At 44.8% G+C, this 22,327-nt stretch overlaps 1 protein-coding gene across 1 annotated transcript in view; it reads left to right on the top strand.

Moving 5' to 3' along the window:
* The window catches only part of TTK (TTK protein kinase), a gene marked incomplete at its 5' end in the record, with an annotated part of 1,887,454 nt that overhangs the window by 760,398 nt on the left and 1,104,729 nt on the right, over positions 1-22,327 (top strand). Inside the window, 1 exon segment of the mRNA XM_044074056.1 lies at positions 21,482-21,624. Within this exon segment, the coding sequence (XP_043929991.1) occupies positions 21,482-21,624 (143 nt within the window).

Consider the following 22,327-nt stretch of genomic DNA (forward strand, 5'->3'; position numbering starts at 1 on the left):
AATATTGGAGTTCACTGGAACATTGTTCAATACAGTATCTATGACAGCCTCTCTCCTTGTATCAAGGATTCAAACCATTTGTTTCCAGCTCAAAAAAATCAAAGTTCCTCTTGTTCAGTTTGATTCTTAAAGCTTTGGGGTCAATGTCTGCCTCAATTGTTTTGATACCACTAGCAAAATACCATATGAGAATCCTTCAGTGGACCCTAGTGACCCAATGGGTCCAGTCTTCACCAACCCTTATCCAATCAGCTCAAGATAACATGGGCTTGCAAGAATTACTTTCTATGGTGGAATTTACTTCCCTCAGATAATAGGTCGTCCCTTTGTTTTCCCTCAGCCCAAGACCGTTGTGACCACAGACTCTTCCCAAATCAGGCAGGGAGCATTGCTTGGGAAAGACGGTCTGAGGCGCATGGTCCCTTGAAGAGGCCAGTGTTGCTTGCATAGCAATGCTCTGGAAATGAGCTGTCCTCCTGGCACTGTAGTCTTTCCAAGACACTCTCCCGTATGGGAGTATTACAGTTCAGATTGATTTATATGTCAGTGGTGTGGTATATCAACAAACAAGGGGGAACAAAATCTTACCCCGTGTCGAGACGCTAGGAGAGTGTAGCAAGGAGTGATCTCATCCGGTCGGTTTCTGATAGCAGTGCACAGTCATGGAAAACCAACTTGATAGCAGATAAGTCAAGCAGGTCTACTTTGATGCCTTATGAGTGGTCTCTCAACATGAAAGTGGAGGAGAAGATATTCCGTTGATGGGACCAACCACGCTGCAACCTCCTGCTTCTCCTCTCAACAAGTGCAGCAGGTTCTTTTCCCTCATCCCCCCAACTGTGGGAGTCAGAGAGATGCTCTACGTCATGATTAGCCCTCCAGTATCTTTTATGCTTATCCCCAGTTACCCTTAATCCCCAAATTTCTTCAGAAGGCATCTTGATTGAAGAGCACAGTAATCCTCATTGTTCCCTACTGGCCTCGTCAAATTTGCTTTCCCTTTCTTTGGCCTCATCTCCTTTGCCTTCCTTGGACTCTGAACCCAACTCCAGACCTACTGTCTCACCCGATAGACAGGATTCATCCAGACATTGCAGGCCTGACGTTGATCACATGGTTTCTCCAGTTCCATGATCATTAGACAGCCCTAGCTCTCCTCCCTTGTCTCACATTCTTTTATCATCTCAGAAATCTTCCACTAGGAGACTTTACAAAAGCAAATGGAAAAGATTTGTCATTTGGGCAGAACAAAACAATTTAGATCCTTTTTTAGCCCCTATTCCTAAAGATCTGGAATTTTTACCATTAGATCTGAAGTAGTTTACTTCATTTGATCTTCAGTCTGTGGGTCTCTGATTCACATTGGATCCAACACAGCCGCATTTTCCAGCTATGGATCCGAGCTCCACACTCCTCCCCTTACCCATAATGCCCCCTGTCTCCCCCCAGATCTCATTTGCTGCCATAGTGGTTACGAGCATGGTTTCTGAGCTCCAGCTAGTGGGTCACATAAGTGAACTAATCGCTAGGGTTTTCTCTCTGACTTATTTTTCTTTCTTACATCCTTTACTTACACTCGCTTCTGCTTCGTGTATACATATATATATATATATATATATATATATATATATATATATATATATATATATATATATAAACTCTTATTTGTGTGTGTGTGTGTGCGCCTTTTGGACCTGTGTGGGTATGGCATAAGCCCCTAAGGCAGGATTTAGGAAATGCACTGTGGCCATAAGGTATCTCCGACGGATTGCCACACTCTGTGCATGGTTTGCCTCTGTGCAAATCACTTCAAGTCCTATCCTATTTGCGGTGGTTTCAACTCCAGGGCAATTAAGGACAGGCGGGACAAACTGATACTTAAGGGATTACTTCCCTCTTCAAGGACTACCTTCCCTTCCTCTCCAGCAGGGAGAGAAGTGGTTGCTGCTTCTACTTCCTCTTCCCTGGCCTCTGGGACTTAAACTCCCGCCAAGATGTCTGGGGAAGGGGACAAGGCCAAGAAGGACCTTTCCTGCAAATGGCCCCCTGACCGCTTGTCGGAGGCGCCTCCGCCACCAAATGTCAGGCCAGTGACTAGGCCTGGAGCTCCTCTCCTTCACTCCCCCAGATTCTCCTCTGAGCCTAAGGAGACTTGTAGCCAGTCCCCAGTAAGGACTTCTCACCACATGCTCTCCCATCCCATTTCGCTGGCGTCCTCCTGCTCCACCCGAAGTTTAGGCAAAGCGGAGATGGACAAGATGATGCGGAGATTCATCCACACCCAGATCAGATGGAGGTCTTGCCGGTGCCCTCTCCTTCCGGAGGAGGCTCCTTGCAACCTTTGTTCTGACCAGTAACTCCTTCTTTGACCCAACCGGCGGTTTCAGAGTTTTTGGCTCTGAGGACTCTCTGGGTCGGCACTGAGCATACCATGTACCTAGATGCCGGCCATTGCCTTGAGCTTGTCTGATCCGAAGGGATCTGATGCTGTCTGCTCCGAGGGTGTCTGAGTGGAGTATCCCCCTCGGCATCTCTGCTCTGACTCCCCTATTGGGTCAGAGGTGACTGGCCCCACCAGTATGTCCCAATAGGTTCGCTCCTCTCTGCATTTGATGTGGTGGAGAGGGTTCTGTCTTTGTCGAGGCATCTGATCATTTCGTCCTCTGACTCTGCCCAGACCCCCTAGGTTCTAAGTGCGGTTCCAAGCATTTTGCCATCTCAGGGAAAGCCTGTGGTCGCAATGCCAGAGGAAGTTCCTGTGGAACATTAAGAGGTTTTGTGAGTCCTCCTCAGAGAGTCCCCCCAATGAGGTATCCTGCAAACGTAAGTGTAAGAGGAGACACTTGGACTATCCACCAGAGTCCCTCATAGAAGACATGGTCTTGGATGAAGGGGAATGTTCCCCAAGGTCACCCCTCGAGGATGTCTCCTTTGGAGACATCATGGAGCTCCTTCTCCAGAGGGGAGGTTGTTTTCAGCCTCCAAACCGAACTCAGACGAGTTTGTGTTCCTGGAGGCATTCGTCTTGGGCCCATCTACCTCTTGGGTGTCCTCTCCTGCTGATCCACTCAGGGATTTACTCACATCTAGGGCATGGAAGGAGCCTGACACTATAGAGCCCATCCCTAAGCGCCCCAACAAAGTGTTGAGCCCACTGTCAGGACACATTGGAACAAGGGGTCCTCGGTAGATGCGATGATGGTGACTACCACCAAGGAGGATCTCTCTCAGGAGAGCCCCACAGTCCATCCCCCTGATTGAGAATCAAGAGCGATGGACCGTTTTGGGAAGCAAGTACATGCTTCAGCGACCTCCTCGGTGAGGGTGCTGAACTAAGGCACATGTCATTAGACTCCAGAGAGATCTAGTTTACCCCAGAGTCCATGTCGGCAGAGGACATGAAGATCTCCGCTCGAATGGCCACTCTAAAAGCGGGTTGCCAATGCATCCATGCGACTGCTCTCTCATGCTATGGATGGAGGCGGAAGGGCAGCCAGAACAGGCATTGCTATCAGGCATGACGCCTGGCTCTGGTTTTGTAAATTTTTAGAGCCCTTCAAGGCGTCTTTCACGAATGCCCCTTATGATGGTTCTTCCCTCTTCGGGAAGACAGTGAAAGAGACATTGGTCCAGACTAAGAAGGATGGGAAGACATGGTCTGGTGTCTGGGTCCGCTTCTCCTCTCCTCAAAGATCCTTTTCCAGGAATCAGCGAGGAATGAAGATGATTTGGTTTCAGAAGTCTCAGGCATTTTCCCAGTTTGCTCAGGACTCTCCATCCCCCAAAGGCAGAGGGGGTGAAAACAGACTCCACCAGAGAGGCAGAGGGGTGTTTAGATAATTTAGGTCGCCAGAACCATTTTCGGAGGGACCCAGGCAGCAGCCCTGAGGGGTTGCCTGACTGCTCAGCGCTGGAGGCAGTCTGGGGTCGCCTGTTACTAGACCCGAAGCCATGGGAGTCCATTACAAAAGATCGCTGTGTGTTGCGAATCATATCCAGAGGATATTTTGTTCCATTCAAGGAACATCCCTGTCCGAACAAACTCCTCCCAGATGTCCCACCTGCGCAACAGGAGGAGGCAGCTCTAGAAATAGGAAAGCTGCTGAACAAACAAGTCATCCAATCAGTCCCCTCAGGCCAGTCCAGATCTGGTGTTTTCTCCAGGTTCTTTAGTGCCAAAGGAAACTGGGAACCTCAGACCTATGTTGGATCTGTCCACATTGAACCTGTCAGTAACCAAGACAAAATGCTGGATTGGTCATGCTTCAGTCTATCCTGCCTTTTCTGCAGGCCACAGACTGGATGTGATTGATCCCCAGCATGCATACTACCACATCAAAAATGGACAGATGCTCCCAGAGGTTTCTTCGCTTCCGGCTGGGAGACATTCACTACCAGTTCAGAGCCCTCCCCTTTGGTCTCACTACAGCCCCCAGGGTGTTTACCAAAGTGATGGTTTTAGTAGTTCACCTGAAGCTCCAGGGTATTCAGGTCTTTCCGTAACTGGGCATTTGGCTCTTTGCAGCCCCCGCAGAGCATCTACTGTGTCAGGCCAGGGATTACTTCATCCAGTTAGCAAACAATCTGGGTATTACCATCTATCTGAACAAATCTTCTGTAGACCCAGTCCAGATTCTGGACTTTATTGTGGCACGTTTGGACACTTCAAATTAATGATTCTGTCACCCCTGACAGGATACGCAGTTTGAGTGCATGTCTAACAAATTCTTAACGCTGAAGTCCCTGCAGCTGCAGCAGTGCTCAGGGCATTAGGTTCCATGACTGCCACAATCAGTCTCCTGCAGTTGGCTCGCCTGCATATGAGAGTTCAATGGACAGTTGCGGTCCAGTGGTCCCTGTTAGACCTTCCTCTCACCTTTCCAGTGAAAATCTTGAGGGCATGCAGGGACTCCCTTCAGTGGTGGATTCAATCTCTGGATATTCTCAAGGGACGTTCCTTTCACCCTGTTTTTTCCCAAAACCACGGTGACCATGGATGCCTTCCAGCTAGGGTGGGGTGGGCACTGTTCAGGAAAGACGGTCCAAGGCACGTGGCCCCCCTCCGAGACAGAGTTGCATATCAATGTTCTAGAGAATATGGCGGTTCTTCTGGCGTTGCAGGCTCTTCATGCCCATCTTCCTCTAGGAGCGATTGCCATTCAGACAGACAGTAGGTCAGTAGTCTGATACATCAGCAAACAAAGGGGAACCAAATCTTATCCCCTCTGTCGAGAAGCCATGAGAATGTGTGGGAATGGGCGATCTCCACCAGCCACTTTCTAGCAGCAACACACATTCCGGGGCGGTCCAGCATTCTAGTGGACAGGCTCAGCAGATAGATTCTGATGCCTTACGAGTGGTCGCTGAATCCTTCAGTAGTGGAACAGATCTTTCTAAAGTGAGGTCAGCCTTGCTGTGATCTGTTCACACCTCCTTCCAATGTGAAATGCAGCGAGTTTTTTTTGCTCTCAACCCCCCCCCCCCCCGAAAGGGAAACCCCCAGAGATGCACTGGTTCATGCTTGGCCTCTCGGTCTCTTATATTCTTATTCTCCACTTCCGCTTATGTCTAAGTTTCTTCAGAAAGCTCGAAGGCTGGGGAAGCATGATCATACTCATAGCCCCATTCTGGCCTCACCAAGTTTGGTTCCCCTCACTGTGGTCTCACCTAGTTGTTCCTCCATGGACATTGGATCCAGTTCCGCATCTTCTTTTTCATCCCTCGGGGATCCCTCACCCGGATCTGGACAGTCAGAAGCTCACGGCTTGGCTGCTCCAGTTCCCATGATTATCAGGACTCCCGGATTGTCATCCTCTCAAGTCCATTTTGGTCCACAAGTCCTCCACCAGAAAGGTGCATCATAGCAAATGGAGACGTTTTTCCATATGGGCTACTCAGTGGACTTTGGACCCTTTCCTGGCTCCTCTTTCACCATTCTTAGAGTTTTTGGTCAGCATCATCCATCAGGGTGCTAGTTCTTCCACAGTTAAGGTGCAGCTGGCAGCTATCTCTAATTTCCATATGGGGGTGAATGCGTCTTCCCTGGATTCTTCCAAACTTTGTAAGACCTTCTTTAAATTGACTTTACTACTTAGACCTCTGGTTAAGGACCCTTAGCCTCCATGGGATCTTACCTTTGTGTTACAGGCATTGGTTTTTGCACCCTTCGAACCGGCAGCATCGGTTGTTCTTCAGTTTTTGACATGGAAAACTGCATTCTTGGTGGCGATTACTTCAGCCAGAAGAGTGTCGGAGCTTCAAGCTCTTTCTTTTAATGTGCTTTACATGATCTTTCACAAGGAGAGAGTGTTGTTGTGTACTAATCCATCCTTTTTTCCTAAGGTGGCCTCGGAAGCCAATATTAACAAGATGATAAATTTACCAGTTTTCTTCCCTAACTTTTAGAACAAAGAGGAATACAAATTGAATCTGCTTGATGTTCGTAGACAACTGAGATTTTACTTAAATAGGACAAAGCCCTTTTCAAATCTGATCAGCTATTCGTGTCTTAAGCTAAACCTTTTGTAGGCAAGTTAGTTTCCAAGGTAACAATTGCTCAATGGATTTCCTTGCTCATTGCTTGTGCCTATGAGGTGAAAGGTAGTTCCCTGCCTGGACAAGTGAAGGCACACTTCACCCGATCTATGGCTTTGTCAGCTGCTTTCTGGTCTAGGGTGTCTGGATGATATCTGCTCGGCAGCTACTTGGTCCTCATCTCATGCTTTCATTTCTCATTACAAGTTGGATATTGTGCCTCAGAATAGAGCACCTTTTGGCTCTGCGGTGCTCTGGAATATCCTTCCATGAGGGCAACCCAGGAGTTTATGGTAGCTGGGGACTCTGTCCCACATGTTGAAGATCAAATGAAGTAAACTACTTCAAATAAAGAAGTTATGTACTCACCATAACATTCCATCTGAGTAGTTGTACTTCATTTGTCTTCAACGTTCCCCCTGACCTTATGGATGCAGGCTGTGTGTAACTTTGTATAAAGTGTTTGGCCCTTGACTCTGTCCAGATCAAGGAGTGTCATAGAGATCCTTGTTATGATAAGGCGATATTGGGTCAGGTAGATAATACGATGTTCATCGTGCATACAGCTGTAGTCATAACAGATGGGTTCTCCTGCCGTCAGGCGGGTCCTCGGTCAGGCAAATTCTAAAGTCTAGATCCGGCGTCGGTTGTCGTCGCTTCTTCCCTGAAGTCAGTGCGACAGGGGAATAAAAGAACCAGCCGACGCCATTTTCTTCAGTCTTTCTTGCGGTGCGGTGCCTGAAGCAGAAGCAGTTCGCAAGTGCCGGTCGGCCAGCTCCTGAAATTATGAAAATTTTGCAACCAAAGTCTTCTTGAAAGCTAAGTACCCGTTGGGGAAACTTTTCTTGCCTCAGACCGATGTCAGACAAAGTTAATAATTGTATTTCATGTGGGAAGCAAATACCGCATAAGGATTTTCATTCCCTCTGCATTCCTTGCTTAGGCCCAGACCACGACGTCTCGGTCTGTCGTTTTTGTGCTACATTCAACAAACGCACCATTAAGCGTCGGGCGGAGTTCGCCCAGCACTATTTTGGCAAAAAATTTAACTATATTATGTCGTCGGATACTCAGACTCCAGTTTTGTCTAAAAAACGCAAAGATAAGGACCGACACACGAGGTCCGCGGCCTCTACCGACACCACGCCAAAGCTGACTGCAGGTGGTCCGGTTCTCAGCGAGGCGCCTACGCAGCCACTGACTACCGATGACACTTCATTGGTGGTGCCTTCGGTGCCCAAGGTCGCAGGCTCCTTGGCCCACAGCCCGACTACAGATACCAAAGCCACTCTTGGTGGTGAATCTCAAAATGTAGACAGGTCTGCCTCCTCTCAAGGTGTCTTCAGACCTTCCTCTTCTTTTTCCATCAAGGCTTTCACTAAGTCTAAAGCAGCCATGCATTCTAAGAGACAAGCTACACAGGGCCCTTCTCCAGGCACCATGCCTAAAAAACAGATGCTTAAAATGGCTGAGGATTTAATTACTCTTATTAGGGGTTCTCAACCCCCCCCCCCTGGACAAAAGGCCCAGAGTGGAGGAAGAATCCCCCTCCTCTGACCAGGCCTCCATTATTTCAGAGCACTCTGATGAACAGGAGCATTCTTACTCCCCTTTTGAAGATTCTGATGCAGAGGAGTCCATTCCCTCTGCCCCAGAGGATTACTCATTTGGGGAAACCTTGCATACCTTAAGGGAACACTTCCACTGGGAAGGCCAAGAGTACTCAGATTCCAAGAAAAGGCTTAGGGATTTTCTCTTGCTACCTCAGCATAGGCCTCTGGCTATACCTCCTGTCTTAGACATACTAGATGATGTGTACTCGGAGGCCTGCCTTAACCCGGATTCTTTACCTCCAGCCCCAGTCAAGCCTGACAGGTACTACCGGGTTCCTGACTCTCACCAATTTTTATACAAAAGCCATGCGGCTGACCCAGAAACTATCTCACAGGGCCCCAAGGGAATTAAGGCCTCCACTGCTAAAAATCCATTACCTTCCGAGAGAGATTCCAGATCCTTAGAAAGGTGGGGAAAAAAGGTATACACCTCGGCCACCTTAACCATGAGGGCATTAAACTGCCAGTTCCATATGCTAAAATACCAACAGTTTCTGTTATCACAGTTGAGAAGTAAAATGTCACAACCTGAACAACCAGACTTGAAGGAGTTGTAGGATTTGATGCATAGTGCAGAACAAGTGGGTAAACATACCTTGCAATGTGGTTTTGATGCTCTAGAGGCCTCATGTAGAGCTGCTGTTACAGGATCAGTGATATGTAGACATTCCTGGCTCAAGGAGCAACCCTTACCAGATCATGTCAAAGCTAAATTACTAGATGCCCCTTTACAAAAGGATGTATTATTTGGTGCTAATGCTGAGGAGGTATTAAGGAAAATGGAGGAAAAGGCTAAATCAATGCAAACAGTGAAATATTTTCTACAGGTACAACCTCCACGTTTCAGTAGAAATTGGCCTTCCAAAAATTGGTCCTTTCCAGCCACGGACAGACCCCAAAGAGGTAGATACAGGTGCCCGAGGGGCAGAGGGCAATCTCAAGGATCGTTTAGAGGCAGACAATGGCAAGCTCCTACACAAAGAGGTGGTGAGGATAGTTCGCAGCCATTCAGAAAGCAAGCCCAATGACTTCCCCTTTGCATGCCAAGCAAGGCTCAAATGGCAGCACCCTTAGGTGGAAAACTGGCATTATTTTCAAAAAATTGGCATATTGTCACAAAAGACAAATGGATCCTGGACATTATAAACAGAGGCTACAGATTCCATTTTCACACCCTTCCAAAATGAGAGGCATGCCAAACCTGCCACACAATCAAAGGGCAGAGGCACAAAGACAAATTTCAGATCTCATGGACATGAAAGCTATTCAAGAGGTACCTACTCACGAACAAGGTCAAGGTTTTTATTCCAGACTATTCCTGGTACCAAGGAAGGGGAAAAGATTGGAGACCTATTTTGGACCTATCCATTCTAAACACATTTTTACTCGTACCAAAATTCAAGATGCTCACATTACAGCCGCTTCTTCCCATGCTGGGCAAGGAGCCTTGGCTGGTAACATTGGACCTCAAGGAGGCATACCTGCATGTCCCAATCAGACAAAATTGCAGAAGATACCTCGGATTTCTTGCAGGTTCAACCCATTATCAATTCTCTGCATTGCCCTTTGGCTTATCTACTGCGCCCAGAGTATTCACGAAATGCCTGGCATCAGTAATTGCCTACTGCAGACTTCAAGGGATACAAATATACCCATATTTGGACGACTGCCTGATCCAAGCGGACAGCAAGCACATACTTGTGGGAGGCTGGCATAATGGTTAAGGTGCTTACCTTACAGACACAAGGTGCAGGGTTTGATTCTCACAGGGGTAATTGGCTAGGCTTAAAATGGCCCACAAAGGCAGTAAGTCTAGTACTAATCTATGAATCTACTTCTGAAACATCTGGCTTTTGTAATAATGTTGTTGAATTCTCTGGGATACAGTCAGCAAAATGCAATTAAGCCTAATACCCTCTCAGAAAATAATTTTCCTGGGTGCCAACTTGGACACAAACACCCAGATGGCCTACCTCACGCCAGAGAAGCTGGGGCAACTAACTCAATACTTCAGAACACTAGCAAATTTCACCAGGCTGACTGCAAGGAAAATCCTGCAGGCTCTGGGATTCATGGAATCTTGCATCCTACTAATCCCATGTGCAAAGCTGCATATGAGGAAACTTCAATGGTACCTATGGTCTCAACACAGCCACAGTTTGGAAACAATAATACCACTAATTCCAGGTCTTCAAAAGGAATTTCTGCGGTGGGCTCAAGCATGCCAAACAAACACAGGTCTCCCATTCTGCAAGCCTCAAGCAAATCAAGTCATCACAACAGACGCCTCGGACTACGCCTGGGGGGCGCACATGACATATCGGTGCATTCAGGGCAAATGGTGCCAAAAAGAAAAGCACCTTCACATCAATCAAAAGGAAATGCTAGCAGTAATAGATGCTATTAAACCTTTCAAAGACCTTCTGCATCCAGGTCAACTATTGATAAGGACAGACAACACCACATGTGGTACATAAACAGGGAGGAACCCATTTATACCCCCTGTGCAGGCTGGCCATGTCACTTTGGAACATGGCTCTGGAATTAAAAATTGAACTTTAAGCACAGTACTTGCCAGGCAAGGAAAACACGCTGGCAGACAACCTAAGCAGAAATATGACAGATCCACACGAATGGAAGTTGCATCCTCAAGTTTTTACAGAGATAATTCAAGCATGGGGAAGGCCAGACATAGATCTCTTTGCCCCCACAAAAATCACCAATTGACAAAATTTTGCTCAAGGACTTTTCATCCAAAGGCCTGGAGAGTGGACGCTCTCTCTTTCAGTTGGACAACAATGACAGTTTATGCCTTTCCACCTCTTCCTCTGCTGCCCAAAGTTCTATTAAAAACCAGAGCAGACAGACCAAAGATGATTCTCATTGCTCCAGACTGGCCAAGACAACACTGGTACCCACTCCTGAGGAGCCCTGACGCATTCCCCTCCATGGACCCTACTTCTAATGCCTCTTCTTCTGACTCAGCACAGCTTCAAAACTCTTCACAGTCAGCTGAAAACACTCAATCTGACCTCATGGAAGATTCCTTAACATCACAACAGACCCTACTCTCCAAGGAAGTGCAGGATGTCATTTTGGAGGCCAGAAGGCCGTCTACTAGAAAAGCTTACTCCGCAAAATGGAAACGGTTTTGTGCTTGGAATGAGAAAAAGGGCCAGAATCCTGGATAACTGAATTTACCTCAAATATTACAGTATCTAGCTGAGGTGCTAAGCAGTGGACTTTCATTCTCCTCCATCAAAATCCATGCCTCAGCCATTTCTGCAGAATACAACACTGATCCACCTTTATTCTCTCACCCCCTCTTAAGACAGTTCCTCAGAGGGGCTAAGAATATAAAACCCACAAGGAAACAACCAATACCTGCTTGGGACCTCAATTTCATTCTAGAAAAACTGACCTTGCCTCCTTTTGAGCCAGCTGCCTCAACAGATTTGCAATATTTGTCCTGGAAAACAGCTTTCCTTCTGGCTATCAACTCAGCTCGTAGGGTATCGGAACTACAAGCCCTCATGGCTGTGCAGCCTTTTATCATCTTCCATCAGGACAGAGTTTCCTTACGAACCAACCCGTCCTTTATGCCAAAGGTGGTATCCAGGGTAGCTTTGAATCAGGCTATACACTTACCTACCTTTTACCCTAATCCTCAAAACAAAGGGGAGAGACTGCTACATTCCTTGGACATCCACAGGCAGCTGCGTTATTATTTGGACAGAACAAAGCCTTTCAGAAAATCAGAACAACCCTTTGTGTCCTATGCTATAGGACCTCAAGGGAAGCCAATTTCCAAACAGACAATCTCAAAATGGATAGCCCACTGCATATGCTTTTGCTACTCTTTTCATGGCTAAACTGTACCTGCAGGCATCAGATCTCACTCCACAAGGGCCACAGCTACCTCAGCAGCTTTCCTCAGAGGAGTTCCTACCAAAGATATTTTGGAAGCAGCCACTTGGAGTTCTGTGCATACCTTCTCCAAGCACTACCACCTACCATTATACTCCAAAACTAGAGCAGGCTTTGCCACTGCAGTCTTGCAGGGCATCCTGGCTCCTCCTAGTTCCACCTAGTGCCTACCACCCCTTTCTTAGCTTTGGGATTCTACCCATCTGTTATGACTGCAGCTGTATGCACGATGAACATAGTACAGTTTTGTACCTACCATAAATGTAGATGTTCGAGTGCTAATACAGCTGCAGTCCAGGTTTCCCTCCCTCCTTCCCCTCTTGGGACAGGCCTGTTGGCTAACACCTCCTCATACAACCTGATTGGGGTATTCATTTATGGTGTATTTGCTTGCAACTACTGTATTTTGATTATATGGCATTGCTTTATTACACAAATTTATTTATTGCCTTCCTTCTGGGGGCACCTGACATCTGGGGCAAGAAAAACTGAAGAAAATGGTGTCTGCTGGTTCTTTTATACCCCTGTCGCACTGACGTCAGGGAAGAAGCGACGACAACCGACGCCGGACCTAGACTTTTGATTTTGGCCGACCGAGGACCTGCCTGACGGCAGGAGAACCCATCTGTTATGACTGCAGCTGTATTAGCACTCGAACATCTACATTTATGGTAGGTACAAAACTGTACTTTTTAAGCACCAGACTTGATCTGAAGGGAAAAGGGAGACAGGGAAGCATTATGGGTAAGCTCGGATCCATAGCTGGAAAATGCGGCCATGTCGGATCCGATGTGGATCCAAGACTCTCAGTTTGAAGACAAATGAATTACAACCACTCAGATGGAACGTTATGGTGAGTCCATAACTTTTTTTCAATGATGGAGATAGCTCTTCCACTGTAAAAATACAGTTGGTTGACATTTTCAGTTTTCATATAGGAGTAAATAACTAATTTCTGGCATCCTCCAAACTTTGCCTAGCCTTTCTAAGTGGAACCTTTTTACTTAAACCTCTAGCTGAAGATCCTACTTCTCCTCTGGGTTTGAACATAGTTTTACAAACTGTTACCCAACGTCCATTTGAACCTTCTGCTAAAAGTAAGCTAAAATTTCTAATTCGAAAAAAACTATCTTTTTAGTAGGCATTACCTCTGCAAGATGAGTATCAGAATTATAGGCCTTGTAATCTAAACCACCTCATTTGATTTTTCATATGGATAGATTATCTTTGCAAACCAGTCCTTCCTTTCTTCCTAAGGTGGCGTCAGATCTAATATTACTCAAACTATCAACCTTTCCAAATTTCTCAAATAAAGGAGAATTTATGCTACACCTATTGGACATTCATAGACTGAGTTTTATTTACGTATAACCAAAAATTTCAGAAAATCAGAACAATTGATTGTGCAGGACAAGGAAAAAGTGACACTCGTTTCATCTATAGAAAACCAAAGCTGTATTGTTTGGAACATCCCAAAAGTGGAAAAAACTCTCCTGTAATTGGAGCATCATGCTCAACAGGAATGAATCAATAGAAAACAATGCATTCTACAAGTATCTTGGGGTATGGTTAGACCCTTATCAACTTTCAGCACCACATTCAAATGACCAAAGCCAAAGTAAACAACTTATTGTTTGGTCTGAAAAATCTCATAACTTTCCCCCACAGTAGAACTGCTATAGATAACCGTAACTGGAGTATGCTATCCCCTTATTAGCACCTACTTCCAAAGACAGCATAACTAAACCCCAAACCATCACAAAAAGCATATACAGCCCTCTCCCTCAGAAAAAAGCACTTCTGTAATACTCTAGTCAAAACCGATGGCTACCCAGCCCATAAAAGAATCCTCCTTCCTCTAGGTTTCATGATCTTCAAACTTATCAATGTCGATTTCTTGACCCCTCTTCACCAATTGTCCCACAAAAAGGCAAACAGCATATCTTCACAGATCCCTTTTAACCTTAACCTCAGTTTCCTTGCATCGTACACAAAACTGAAGCAGTCTGATTGCACCTTTGCACTTATGGGCTTCAGAATCTGGACCTCCATCCCCAAACAAGTAAGTGTCATATTCTTTTTTTTTTCCACTTTCAGGAAGGAATTAAAGACAAAAGGTTGCAAACAAGCGAAGTGTGAATGCTTCAACAAAGGTAATGTCACATAGCTCCAACCAGTGAACTGCAACCTACGACCTCTTCTAATGTTAATCCAAACACCGTCTGCTATGAGTCCAGTCTCTGAATGAATATTTTGTTTGTATTTAAATTCTAACTTTATTTAGCAATGTAACTATTTTATATGTGGTACACCAATGCTGTTCTAATTCCTTCAAACACCTTTTGTACATATTCTTGTTTCTCTGAGACCTATAGGTTTATACATTCATACTAGACTGCTGGTCCAGTGAGCCATATGTAGGCCAAGTCATTATTAGTACTTGACCTCAACCTAATTTTGTCCCTTTTCCATATGGTCTAAGGAACCACACCAGTGGTGTTCTTCCAATTGCCCATCCAGTTGTCCAGGATATTCTTCAAAAAGGTAGGTGTGCCTGTTCCATTAAGGAGGTATTCTCTGTTAAATATATCTATTCTACCAACAAGTCCTGTACAATGAGGGTCCTCGTCTGCTATCCGCCATTTTGAAGAGGTTGATTAGTACTGCTTTGGAATCTACATAGTTGTACTGCATCTGCAACCTACCCTGAAATAATATAGTATGGCCTAGTTAAGATGCACATCCCAACAGTAGATGTCCTTCCAGATCACTGTTGCAGTATTATTTACAATAGGGATTCTCTGCCAAGGGCAGCAGTGTCTGGCCAGTATACCAAAGCCTTTTAGTTGTAAAGGATATGCTGTACATCACACATATGCTCTCCCTGCGCACGGTGTAGGGCATAAAGGTGTCATACAGATGTACCATCTTCAGAACTTCTTTGCCACCAGTCCAGATGCCGTCTTCGATCAGTCTGAATTCCCATTTATCTGCTGGTTCTTCCACTTTCAATAAGTGCCCCATTGGGGTTTTTGATTTTATTATCTTTCGTTTGCCATGTTATCTGTTTGTTGGGTTTCCTATCACCCAGAAAGGAGAAATGCCAGTATGAGAGACGGACTCCACATAAAGATCATCTTGAGCAGTGTTTTTCTGTTTAGGCACTTCTCAGGACCAAACATTTTGCGAGATTTGTCAGTCTTTAGTCCTTAAGATGTTAAGGTGTCTTCTTTCTTCCCTCGCAGTTAATCTTGAGAACCGACTTAAATTGTTGGCTAAAGATATCATGGAAGGATCTTCCCAGCCCGAGGGCCAGCCATCTACAAAGAAGAAGGCCAAGAAAGTTATGTCTGGCTCTTTGGCTGTACTGCCTCCACTGGACTTCCATCTTGAGGCTGGTGAAAGCCTGGAGGAGCAATCCGATTTCTTTCTCTGATTCCTCCACTACCACCCCTTCAAAGACCGGCATGAAACCAAGGCTGCACACATCCATAGAGGTTTTGCAGCTGTCCTCTTGAGATGTGCAAGAGGAGCCATGGCTGGTTATTGCCAAAGGGACTAGGGGTGTTCCTCAAATTTTAGTTGGGGAAGAGGCCTCAACTACCATTGAGTGCCATCAGTGGTTAGAGCCCCCAAATTTTTTTAAGGTTGATGTCCCACTCAAAAATAAGCAGAACACTAAACATATTTTGCTTGCTCCAAAAGATCCTTAGTGAATGGCAGACCTTCACTCAAGGCTTGGTTAATGCCCTTATGGCTCTCAAGCCTCCGCAGGGTGCTTCTGTTCCTGCTCTCCCTGGTCTTCTATCCCTCTTAAGACGCCTAGGGAGGAGGATTCTTTTGAGGAGGATACTGCTGATTCTGATGAGTCCTTGACTTATTTTTCTCAGATTCCCTTGCCACTTTACTGTGGTTCTGAGGAAGAAGTGCGTCTCAGTCCGGACTCCTTTGGAGGATATTTCATTTGTTGATACGGTTTCCAGAATGATGAAATTTTTTAAATGAGACGGTGCTCAGGTGTCTGATGTTCAAAAGAGGTGGTATGAGTTTCTACAAATGGAGTTTTCTTGGCTCTCTGCTCCTTCCTCTCATTCTTGCTGCTTTGCTGAATGCTTTTTCTATGGCTTCTCAGGCTTCTGATGATCATCCTCTTGCTAGATTTTATAATGTGCCTGAGGACTGCAAGTTTCTATACAAGGGTCTCTGCTGACTCCTCTTAGGTATAAGTGGCTTCTGATAAACCTTGCTTCCTTCCACTAAATTGTTTCCATTTGGGAAGGATAGCAGACTCATTAAGAGACTGATTAAGATGGTTTGTACGTCTGCTACCCTAGCCTTTAGAGCTGTTAGCTATCAGACACACATGACTAGATATGTTTTGGCTCCTCTGTCTCTCAACCCTTTCAGGCTATTTCTGATCTCTCTGATTCTGTGGGGAAGACCTCTACTCTTGCTTTGCTTGGGATGCCCTCCCAAGTAGCTTGCCATTCCATTAAGTGCAAATGTGATGCAGCTGATGTTTCATCAAGAGCTGCTGCTTTTGGATCTGTTTTGGAGAGGTATTCCTGGCACAGATGTCAGCCTTTATCTAGTGACATCAAGACTAAACTGATAGATGCTCCTTGTTTGGTGGTGCTGTAGTTGCTGCAGAGTGTTCAAGGCCCTGTAAGAAAAGGGCAAGGCCTTACAAGAGTTGAAGCATATTTTTGTTTCCCCTGTGTCCAAGTTTTGGAGGAATTATCCTATTATGTCTGCCGTCCATAGACAGCCTCACCCTCTCCCTAAGGTAAAAAGGGTGGTAGAAGGGCCTCCCCCCTGCTAAGGCTACCAAAACTCCTCCTACTCAGAAGCCTCCTCTTGTTGACAAACCAGGTGTTGTCTGGCTATCCACTTCTTCTCAGCCACATTTTTCTTTCTCCATCTTTCCATGTCTTTTCCTTTTGGGTAAAATCACCCAGGATTCCTATGTTCTTTCCTGAAGTCTCCAGGGTTCATAGGTTGGTACAAGGCTATCAGCCCTAGGGCCTATACAAGCCTAGCCATAGCAATTCCCTGGCTATATCTTCCCACACTATTTACTTCCTTGGATCCCTGTCTAGCAAGGCAACTGATGTGATCCCCGGAGTGAATTTCCTTTCTCCCATCCAATCGTCAAGGTTCCTTTTGAAGAGGGCCAAAGAGGTACTCTGCTTGACATGTATGGACAATCTATTCCAGAGTCACTGGAGTCTCTGGGTCAGGAACCTGTCCCTCCAGCATGTTTTGTTTATTGTAATGACAAGGTTTAGAGCCCTGGAGCGTGTGGCTCTGAGGGATTGGGATTTCTTTAAGTGTAGCATGTCCAACAGCTCTGGGTTTGACATGGCCTTGTATGTTAAGCAGACATTGCCTCTGAGTAGACTATATGCGACAGAGTATAGCTGGAGTTTTTTAATGCGGTCAGTGTAGGGCATCTGCTTTAGGCCTGTGATTGTTTTAGTGAGGTATTTCTGCGGCCTTTCCGGTTGTTGCAGATGTCTTGAGAGGTACATACCAAATGGGGCATTGTATTCTATAATGGGTCTAATGAGTGATTACATAGTTTGGAACCCCCCCCCCCCCTGGAATTCCTAGTCCCATCTACTGAGATGGGTAAGGGGTTTTACTTCAAAATGTACTTGGTCTCCAGGAAGGAAGGCATCTGGAGACACATTCTGGAAATCTCAGTTAAACACCTTTTTGAAGATCCCTTTCTTTTGGATGTTATCCTTTCAATCCTTGTTTCCTCTACTACTTCCTCAGGCATTTTTAGTTTCCCTGGATCTCAAGGATGCTTATCTAATCATCCATATTCATCCCATTTCAGGAATTTATGTTTATCTGTTGCTTCCTGGCATTTTCAGTTTTCTGCTTTGCCCTTTGGCGCCTCTACTGCTCCAAGGGTCTTCATCAAATGCCTTACTCTTGTGATTGCTTTCTGCAGGCCATTGAGGATACAGGTCTTTCCCTACCTTGATGATCTTGCTTATTCAGCTCTCCCATTTCTGTTTTACAAAGCCTGGGGTTTACTGTAAATTTCCAGTAGCCATTCCCAGCTCCTTCCCAGGATCATGTTTTTCTGGGTTGCAGGATCCAGTCTGTTCCTTTGCTGGCACCCCTGCTTCCTCCCAAGGCTTAACTCTTTGTTTTCTTTCAATTTTACCTTCAGCTTCACATGAGAAAGCTTCAGTGGTTTTTAAAGTCAATTTGTCTTCAACATTCTAGTCCTTCAGATTTTCTGATCTACTTCCTTGCCTTGAACTGGGACTTCAGTGATAGATTCATCGTTGTCCTTCAACCCAGGGCTTCCTTTTCAACCTCCAATCCCCCTCTCCGTATCTTTTATAGATGTGTCAGATGTGGATAGGGGATACTTACCTCTGAAGGTACAGAACCTTTGGTTGCTTCGACAGAAGAAAGAAAGACCATGCACTGTCTAAGAGATGAGAGCTCTTCTGCTGGCTGTTCAGGCTTTTCATTCTCTCTTTTTCTTCTAGGGCCTATCAAGATTCTCAGACAATACCACTGTGATATGGTACATTAGCAAGCAAGGTGGGGAAAAGGTCTTTATCCCCATTGCAGGCTAGCCCTTGAGGTTTGGGAGATGGCTATCCAGTATCAGGTGATCCTTCAGGCAGTTTACATTCCCTGAGCTCAGAACATAGCGGTAAATTCTCTGAGCAGGTCTATAACACAATCCATTGAGTAGTTGCTTCTCTGGGATGTGTTTTTGTGCACTGTCCAAGTGGGATACTCCTCAAAGTAGATCTATTTGCCTCCCCTCTGAACAGACAAATTCCTCTATTTTGTATAGCAAAATGCAGTAGCACAGAAACAAGATAGAATACGAATAAAAACAAAGCTTTTATTCTAAAATTGGTGGTGGATTTTAGAATAAACGTTTAGTTTTTATTCGGTTTTGTTTCTGCACTACTGATTTTTGCAGCCGCACATTAGTTCCTTAAGGGTCATTTAATTTCCTTTCTGTTTCCTCTGTTTTGTACCAGAGTCCCATGAAGTTTGGCCTGGAAGATAGACAGCCTCTCTCTTTCATGGAAGGGGATGTTTCTTTATGCCTTCCCTCCCATTACGATAGTCCTGTTCAAGATAAAGCAGTATGTTCCCAAAATCTTGCTGGTGACTCCCTTTTGGCCCAGACAGCATTGCCCTTGGAAAGATGCAGAAGAGGGAACCAGTCATCACAAGTTACCTCACGGGGTGACATGCACAAGACAAGGGATCTCTCATCCATCCCCGTTTGTCTACACTTCAGCTGACATTGTGGGCGATAGGGTTTTGATCCCTTCAGAAGCCTTTTTTTCTGAGGACATGCTTCAGGTTCTGCAGGCCAGGAAATACACTATGGGAAATCTTACTTATCCAAATGGAAGAGGTTTTCTATTTGCTGTCTTTCTCATAACCTGGATCTACTTGCTGTGTATATTCCTTTGGTTCTCTCATTTGTGTGAATTGCTCAATGCTGGGTTGGCATATTCTTCTTAAGGCCCACCAATCAACTATCTGTGCTTGTCCGCCTTTGACTCCTTCTGTATCCTTTACATTTTAAGCCAAACAGTTTCTGAAAGGTGTCCTTCACATTAAGCCTCCCAGGAAGCATGCCCCTCCTTCCTGAGACCTTAATTGTGTTTTGGAAAAATTGACTCAAGCTCCTTTTGGGCCTGCTGCTTCAGCTTCCTTACATTACTCTTGGAAGACGACTCTCTTTTTGGCCCTTACTTCTGACAGATGAGTGTCTGAGCTGCAAGCCCTTACGGCTGTTTCTTTTTTTTTTTTTTAAGTTTTCCATAAGGGCAGGGTGTCCTTTTCTACTAATCCCTTTATGCACAGGATAGTTAATGAGTTGTCTCTTAATCAGTCTGTTTATTTGCCCACCTTTTTCCCTCCTTTGCTGTTTGCTAGTGAGGAGGTTTTGCACACCTTGGATTTGCATAGACAACTCTGATTTTATTTGCATAAGATTAAAGCTTTTCATAAATCTTAACAGTATTTTGTTTGTTTTCATCGTAGGTCTTTAGGTTTGGCTGCTTCCAAGCAGACCATTTCTTCCTGGTTATCTAAAGCCATTTCTTTCTTTTTGCTATTCTTTTCATAGGAATAACGTTTCTTCTGTTAAGGCTCACTATAGTAGAGTTCTGGCTTCTGGTGCTTTTTAAGGGTTCTCTTGCTGATGCAGCAACCTGGACTTCTGTGCATACCTTTGCTAAACACTACAAGTTGGATGTGATTTCTAGGGCTAGCGCTGGCTTTGCCAGGGCCATTCTCCATGACTTCCTATAGATCTCTGCTGGCTCTTTATCCTCCCAATCCTCTTCCTGAATTGTTGCAGTGTCCCTGTTGTAAAGAACATTGCAACAGTGATATGGAAGGACATAGTAAAGTTGTGTAAAATCTTACTATAACAGTAGGTGTCTTCCTCTTCACTGTTGCAGTATTCTCTCCTCACCCTTGTCCTTCTTCCTTCTGGATGTGCTTGTTAGCTATTTTTATCCCTAGACTGTTTGTTGTTCCTACTGTTACTTTTCCAGCTTTGAGGATGGTATGTCCAGACCTCACCTTTATGCCGTGCACAGGGATCATATGCGTGATGTACAGTGTACCTTTTGCAACCAAAAGGCTTTGGTATACTGACTGGATGTTGGGCTCCCCTTGGCAGGGAATCTCTATTTCAAAGAATACTGCAACAGTGAAGATAAATACATGTTGTGGTATGGTAAGATTTTACACAACTGTGCTATCTAAGCTGGAACTGCTTGCAGCAGTACAAACAACCTTTCCCATCCTTGACTGAATTATGATTGAAGTGTGGGTGTTTTTTTAATAGCCTTCCTGTATGCATGTAGTTATTGATATGCGTATTGCGTAACCATTATGTTAATGTACTCTGTTTAACTGTTGGCTGCAAGTCACTAGAGGATACAGAATGGCACTGCTTTTATATCTGGGAAGTGGAGGAATAGCTGCAGCATGGGATAAATCTTTCACATTCTCTGGGCATTTGTTATCTTCAGAAATGATTATATGATAACTTATGTTTGTAATGTGAATGCTAAGTGTAATGCAGCTGCTTGGTTATTTGATTAGATCCACTTTTATTACAAATACATCACAAAACATGGCTTTTTTGTATTACATAATTCCACTGTTTGTGTTCTGTCTCTTTATTCAGGATGGTAATTACCCATTTGATTCATGTATTTAAAAATATTTGTTTAGAATATGAGCTTAATTGAATTGTGTTTGCTTTGGGACAGGTGCAAGATAATGTTCCATTATGTTTCATGCAGTGATTTGATTCCATGTTCTTCATATAGATGTGAATGAATTGTGTATTATGAATGTAGTCTAATAGTCTTTTTTTCTCCCTTAAGCAGGCTAAAAGGGTCCAATCAGAGCAACCTGTACCACTTCCTGTTCCAAAGAGAGTTCCATTGCATATTGCTGGCACCATAGACACAAATGCTAGTGTTTATGAAACCCCAAGCAGCAAACCAGTAAAGGACTATATGGACTGGTAAGTCAAGTTGTATTTTTGATTTAGTAGCTGCTGTTGGAGAATTATTTGAAAAATACAGTGGTAAAATGTTGATGTTATGTTGTCCGCCTTCCTTCTTTCTGATTGGGTTCAGAGCCAATCTCTGCTCCGACTTAGCCACTTCTAAAGCTTGAAGAGTCTTTACTGGCTTGAGGCTAACCCCTTATCCCACCATGCATAGCAATAGCTACCCAGATCTCGTTTACCGCTTGCAGCGTCAAGATTGTCTTCTGCTGGCTCAGGCTAAGTAGTGTATTTTCTTGTCAAAATTATTTGTTTAGACTACATTTTCTTAGAGTTTAGAATTTTCTATTCTTTATCACCCCTTTCCTCTTTACAGTTGTTTGCTGTTGTTAGGCCATTGTTTTCTCTCAGGCCTTTGTTTCTGTGTGTTGTCAGCGGACCTTTCTTTTCTTGAGGGGTGCTGTCTTGTCCCTTTATCCCTCTTGCTACGTAGGGAGAAGCCGTTTTAGTTGGAGGCTTTCTCCCTTTGGAAGCAGTAGCTGTTTAACATAGAGGCTACCCCTCCTCTTCTTTTCCTCCTTTCTTTCTTTAAAAAAAAAAAAAAAAAAACTTTTTATTGTTGTTTCCCCCTTTTTTGTAGTTTATGATGTCTAAAGAACCTACAAAGCAGTCAGGAATTAAGAAATGCAACTCCCTTACGGATGGGCACACGGAGTTG

This window comes from Protopterus annectens, chromosome 1.part1 (assembly GCF_019279795.1).
Source record: "Protopterus annectens isolate FY-2018-M chromosome 1.part1, PAN1.0, whole genome shotgun sequence".
Lineage (NCBI taxonomy): Eukaryota > Metazoa > Chordata > Ceratodontiformes > Protopteridae > Protopterus > Protopterus annectens.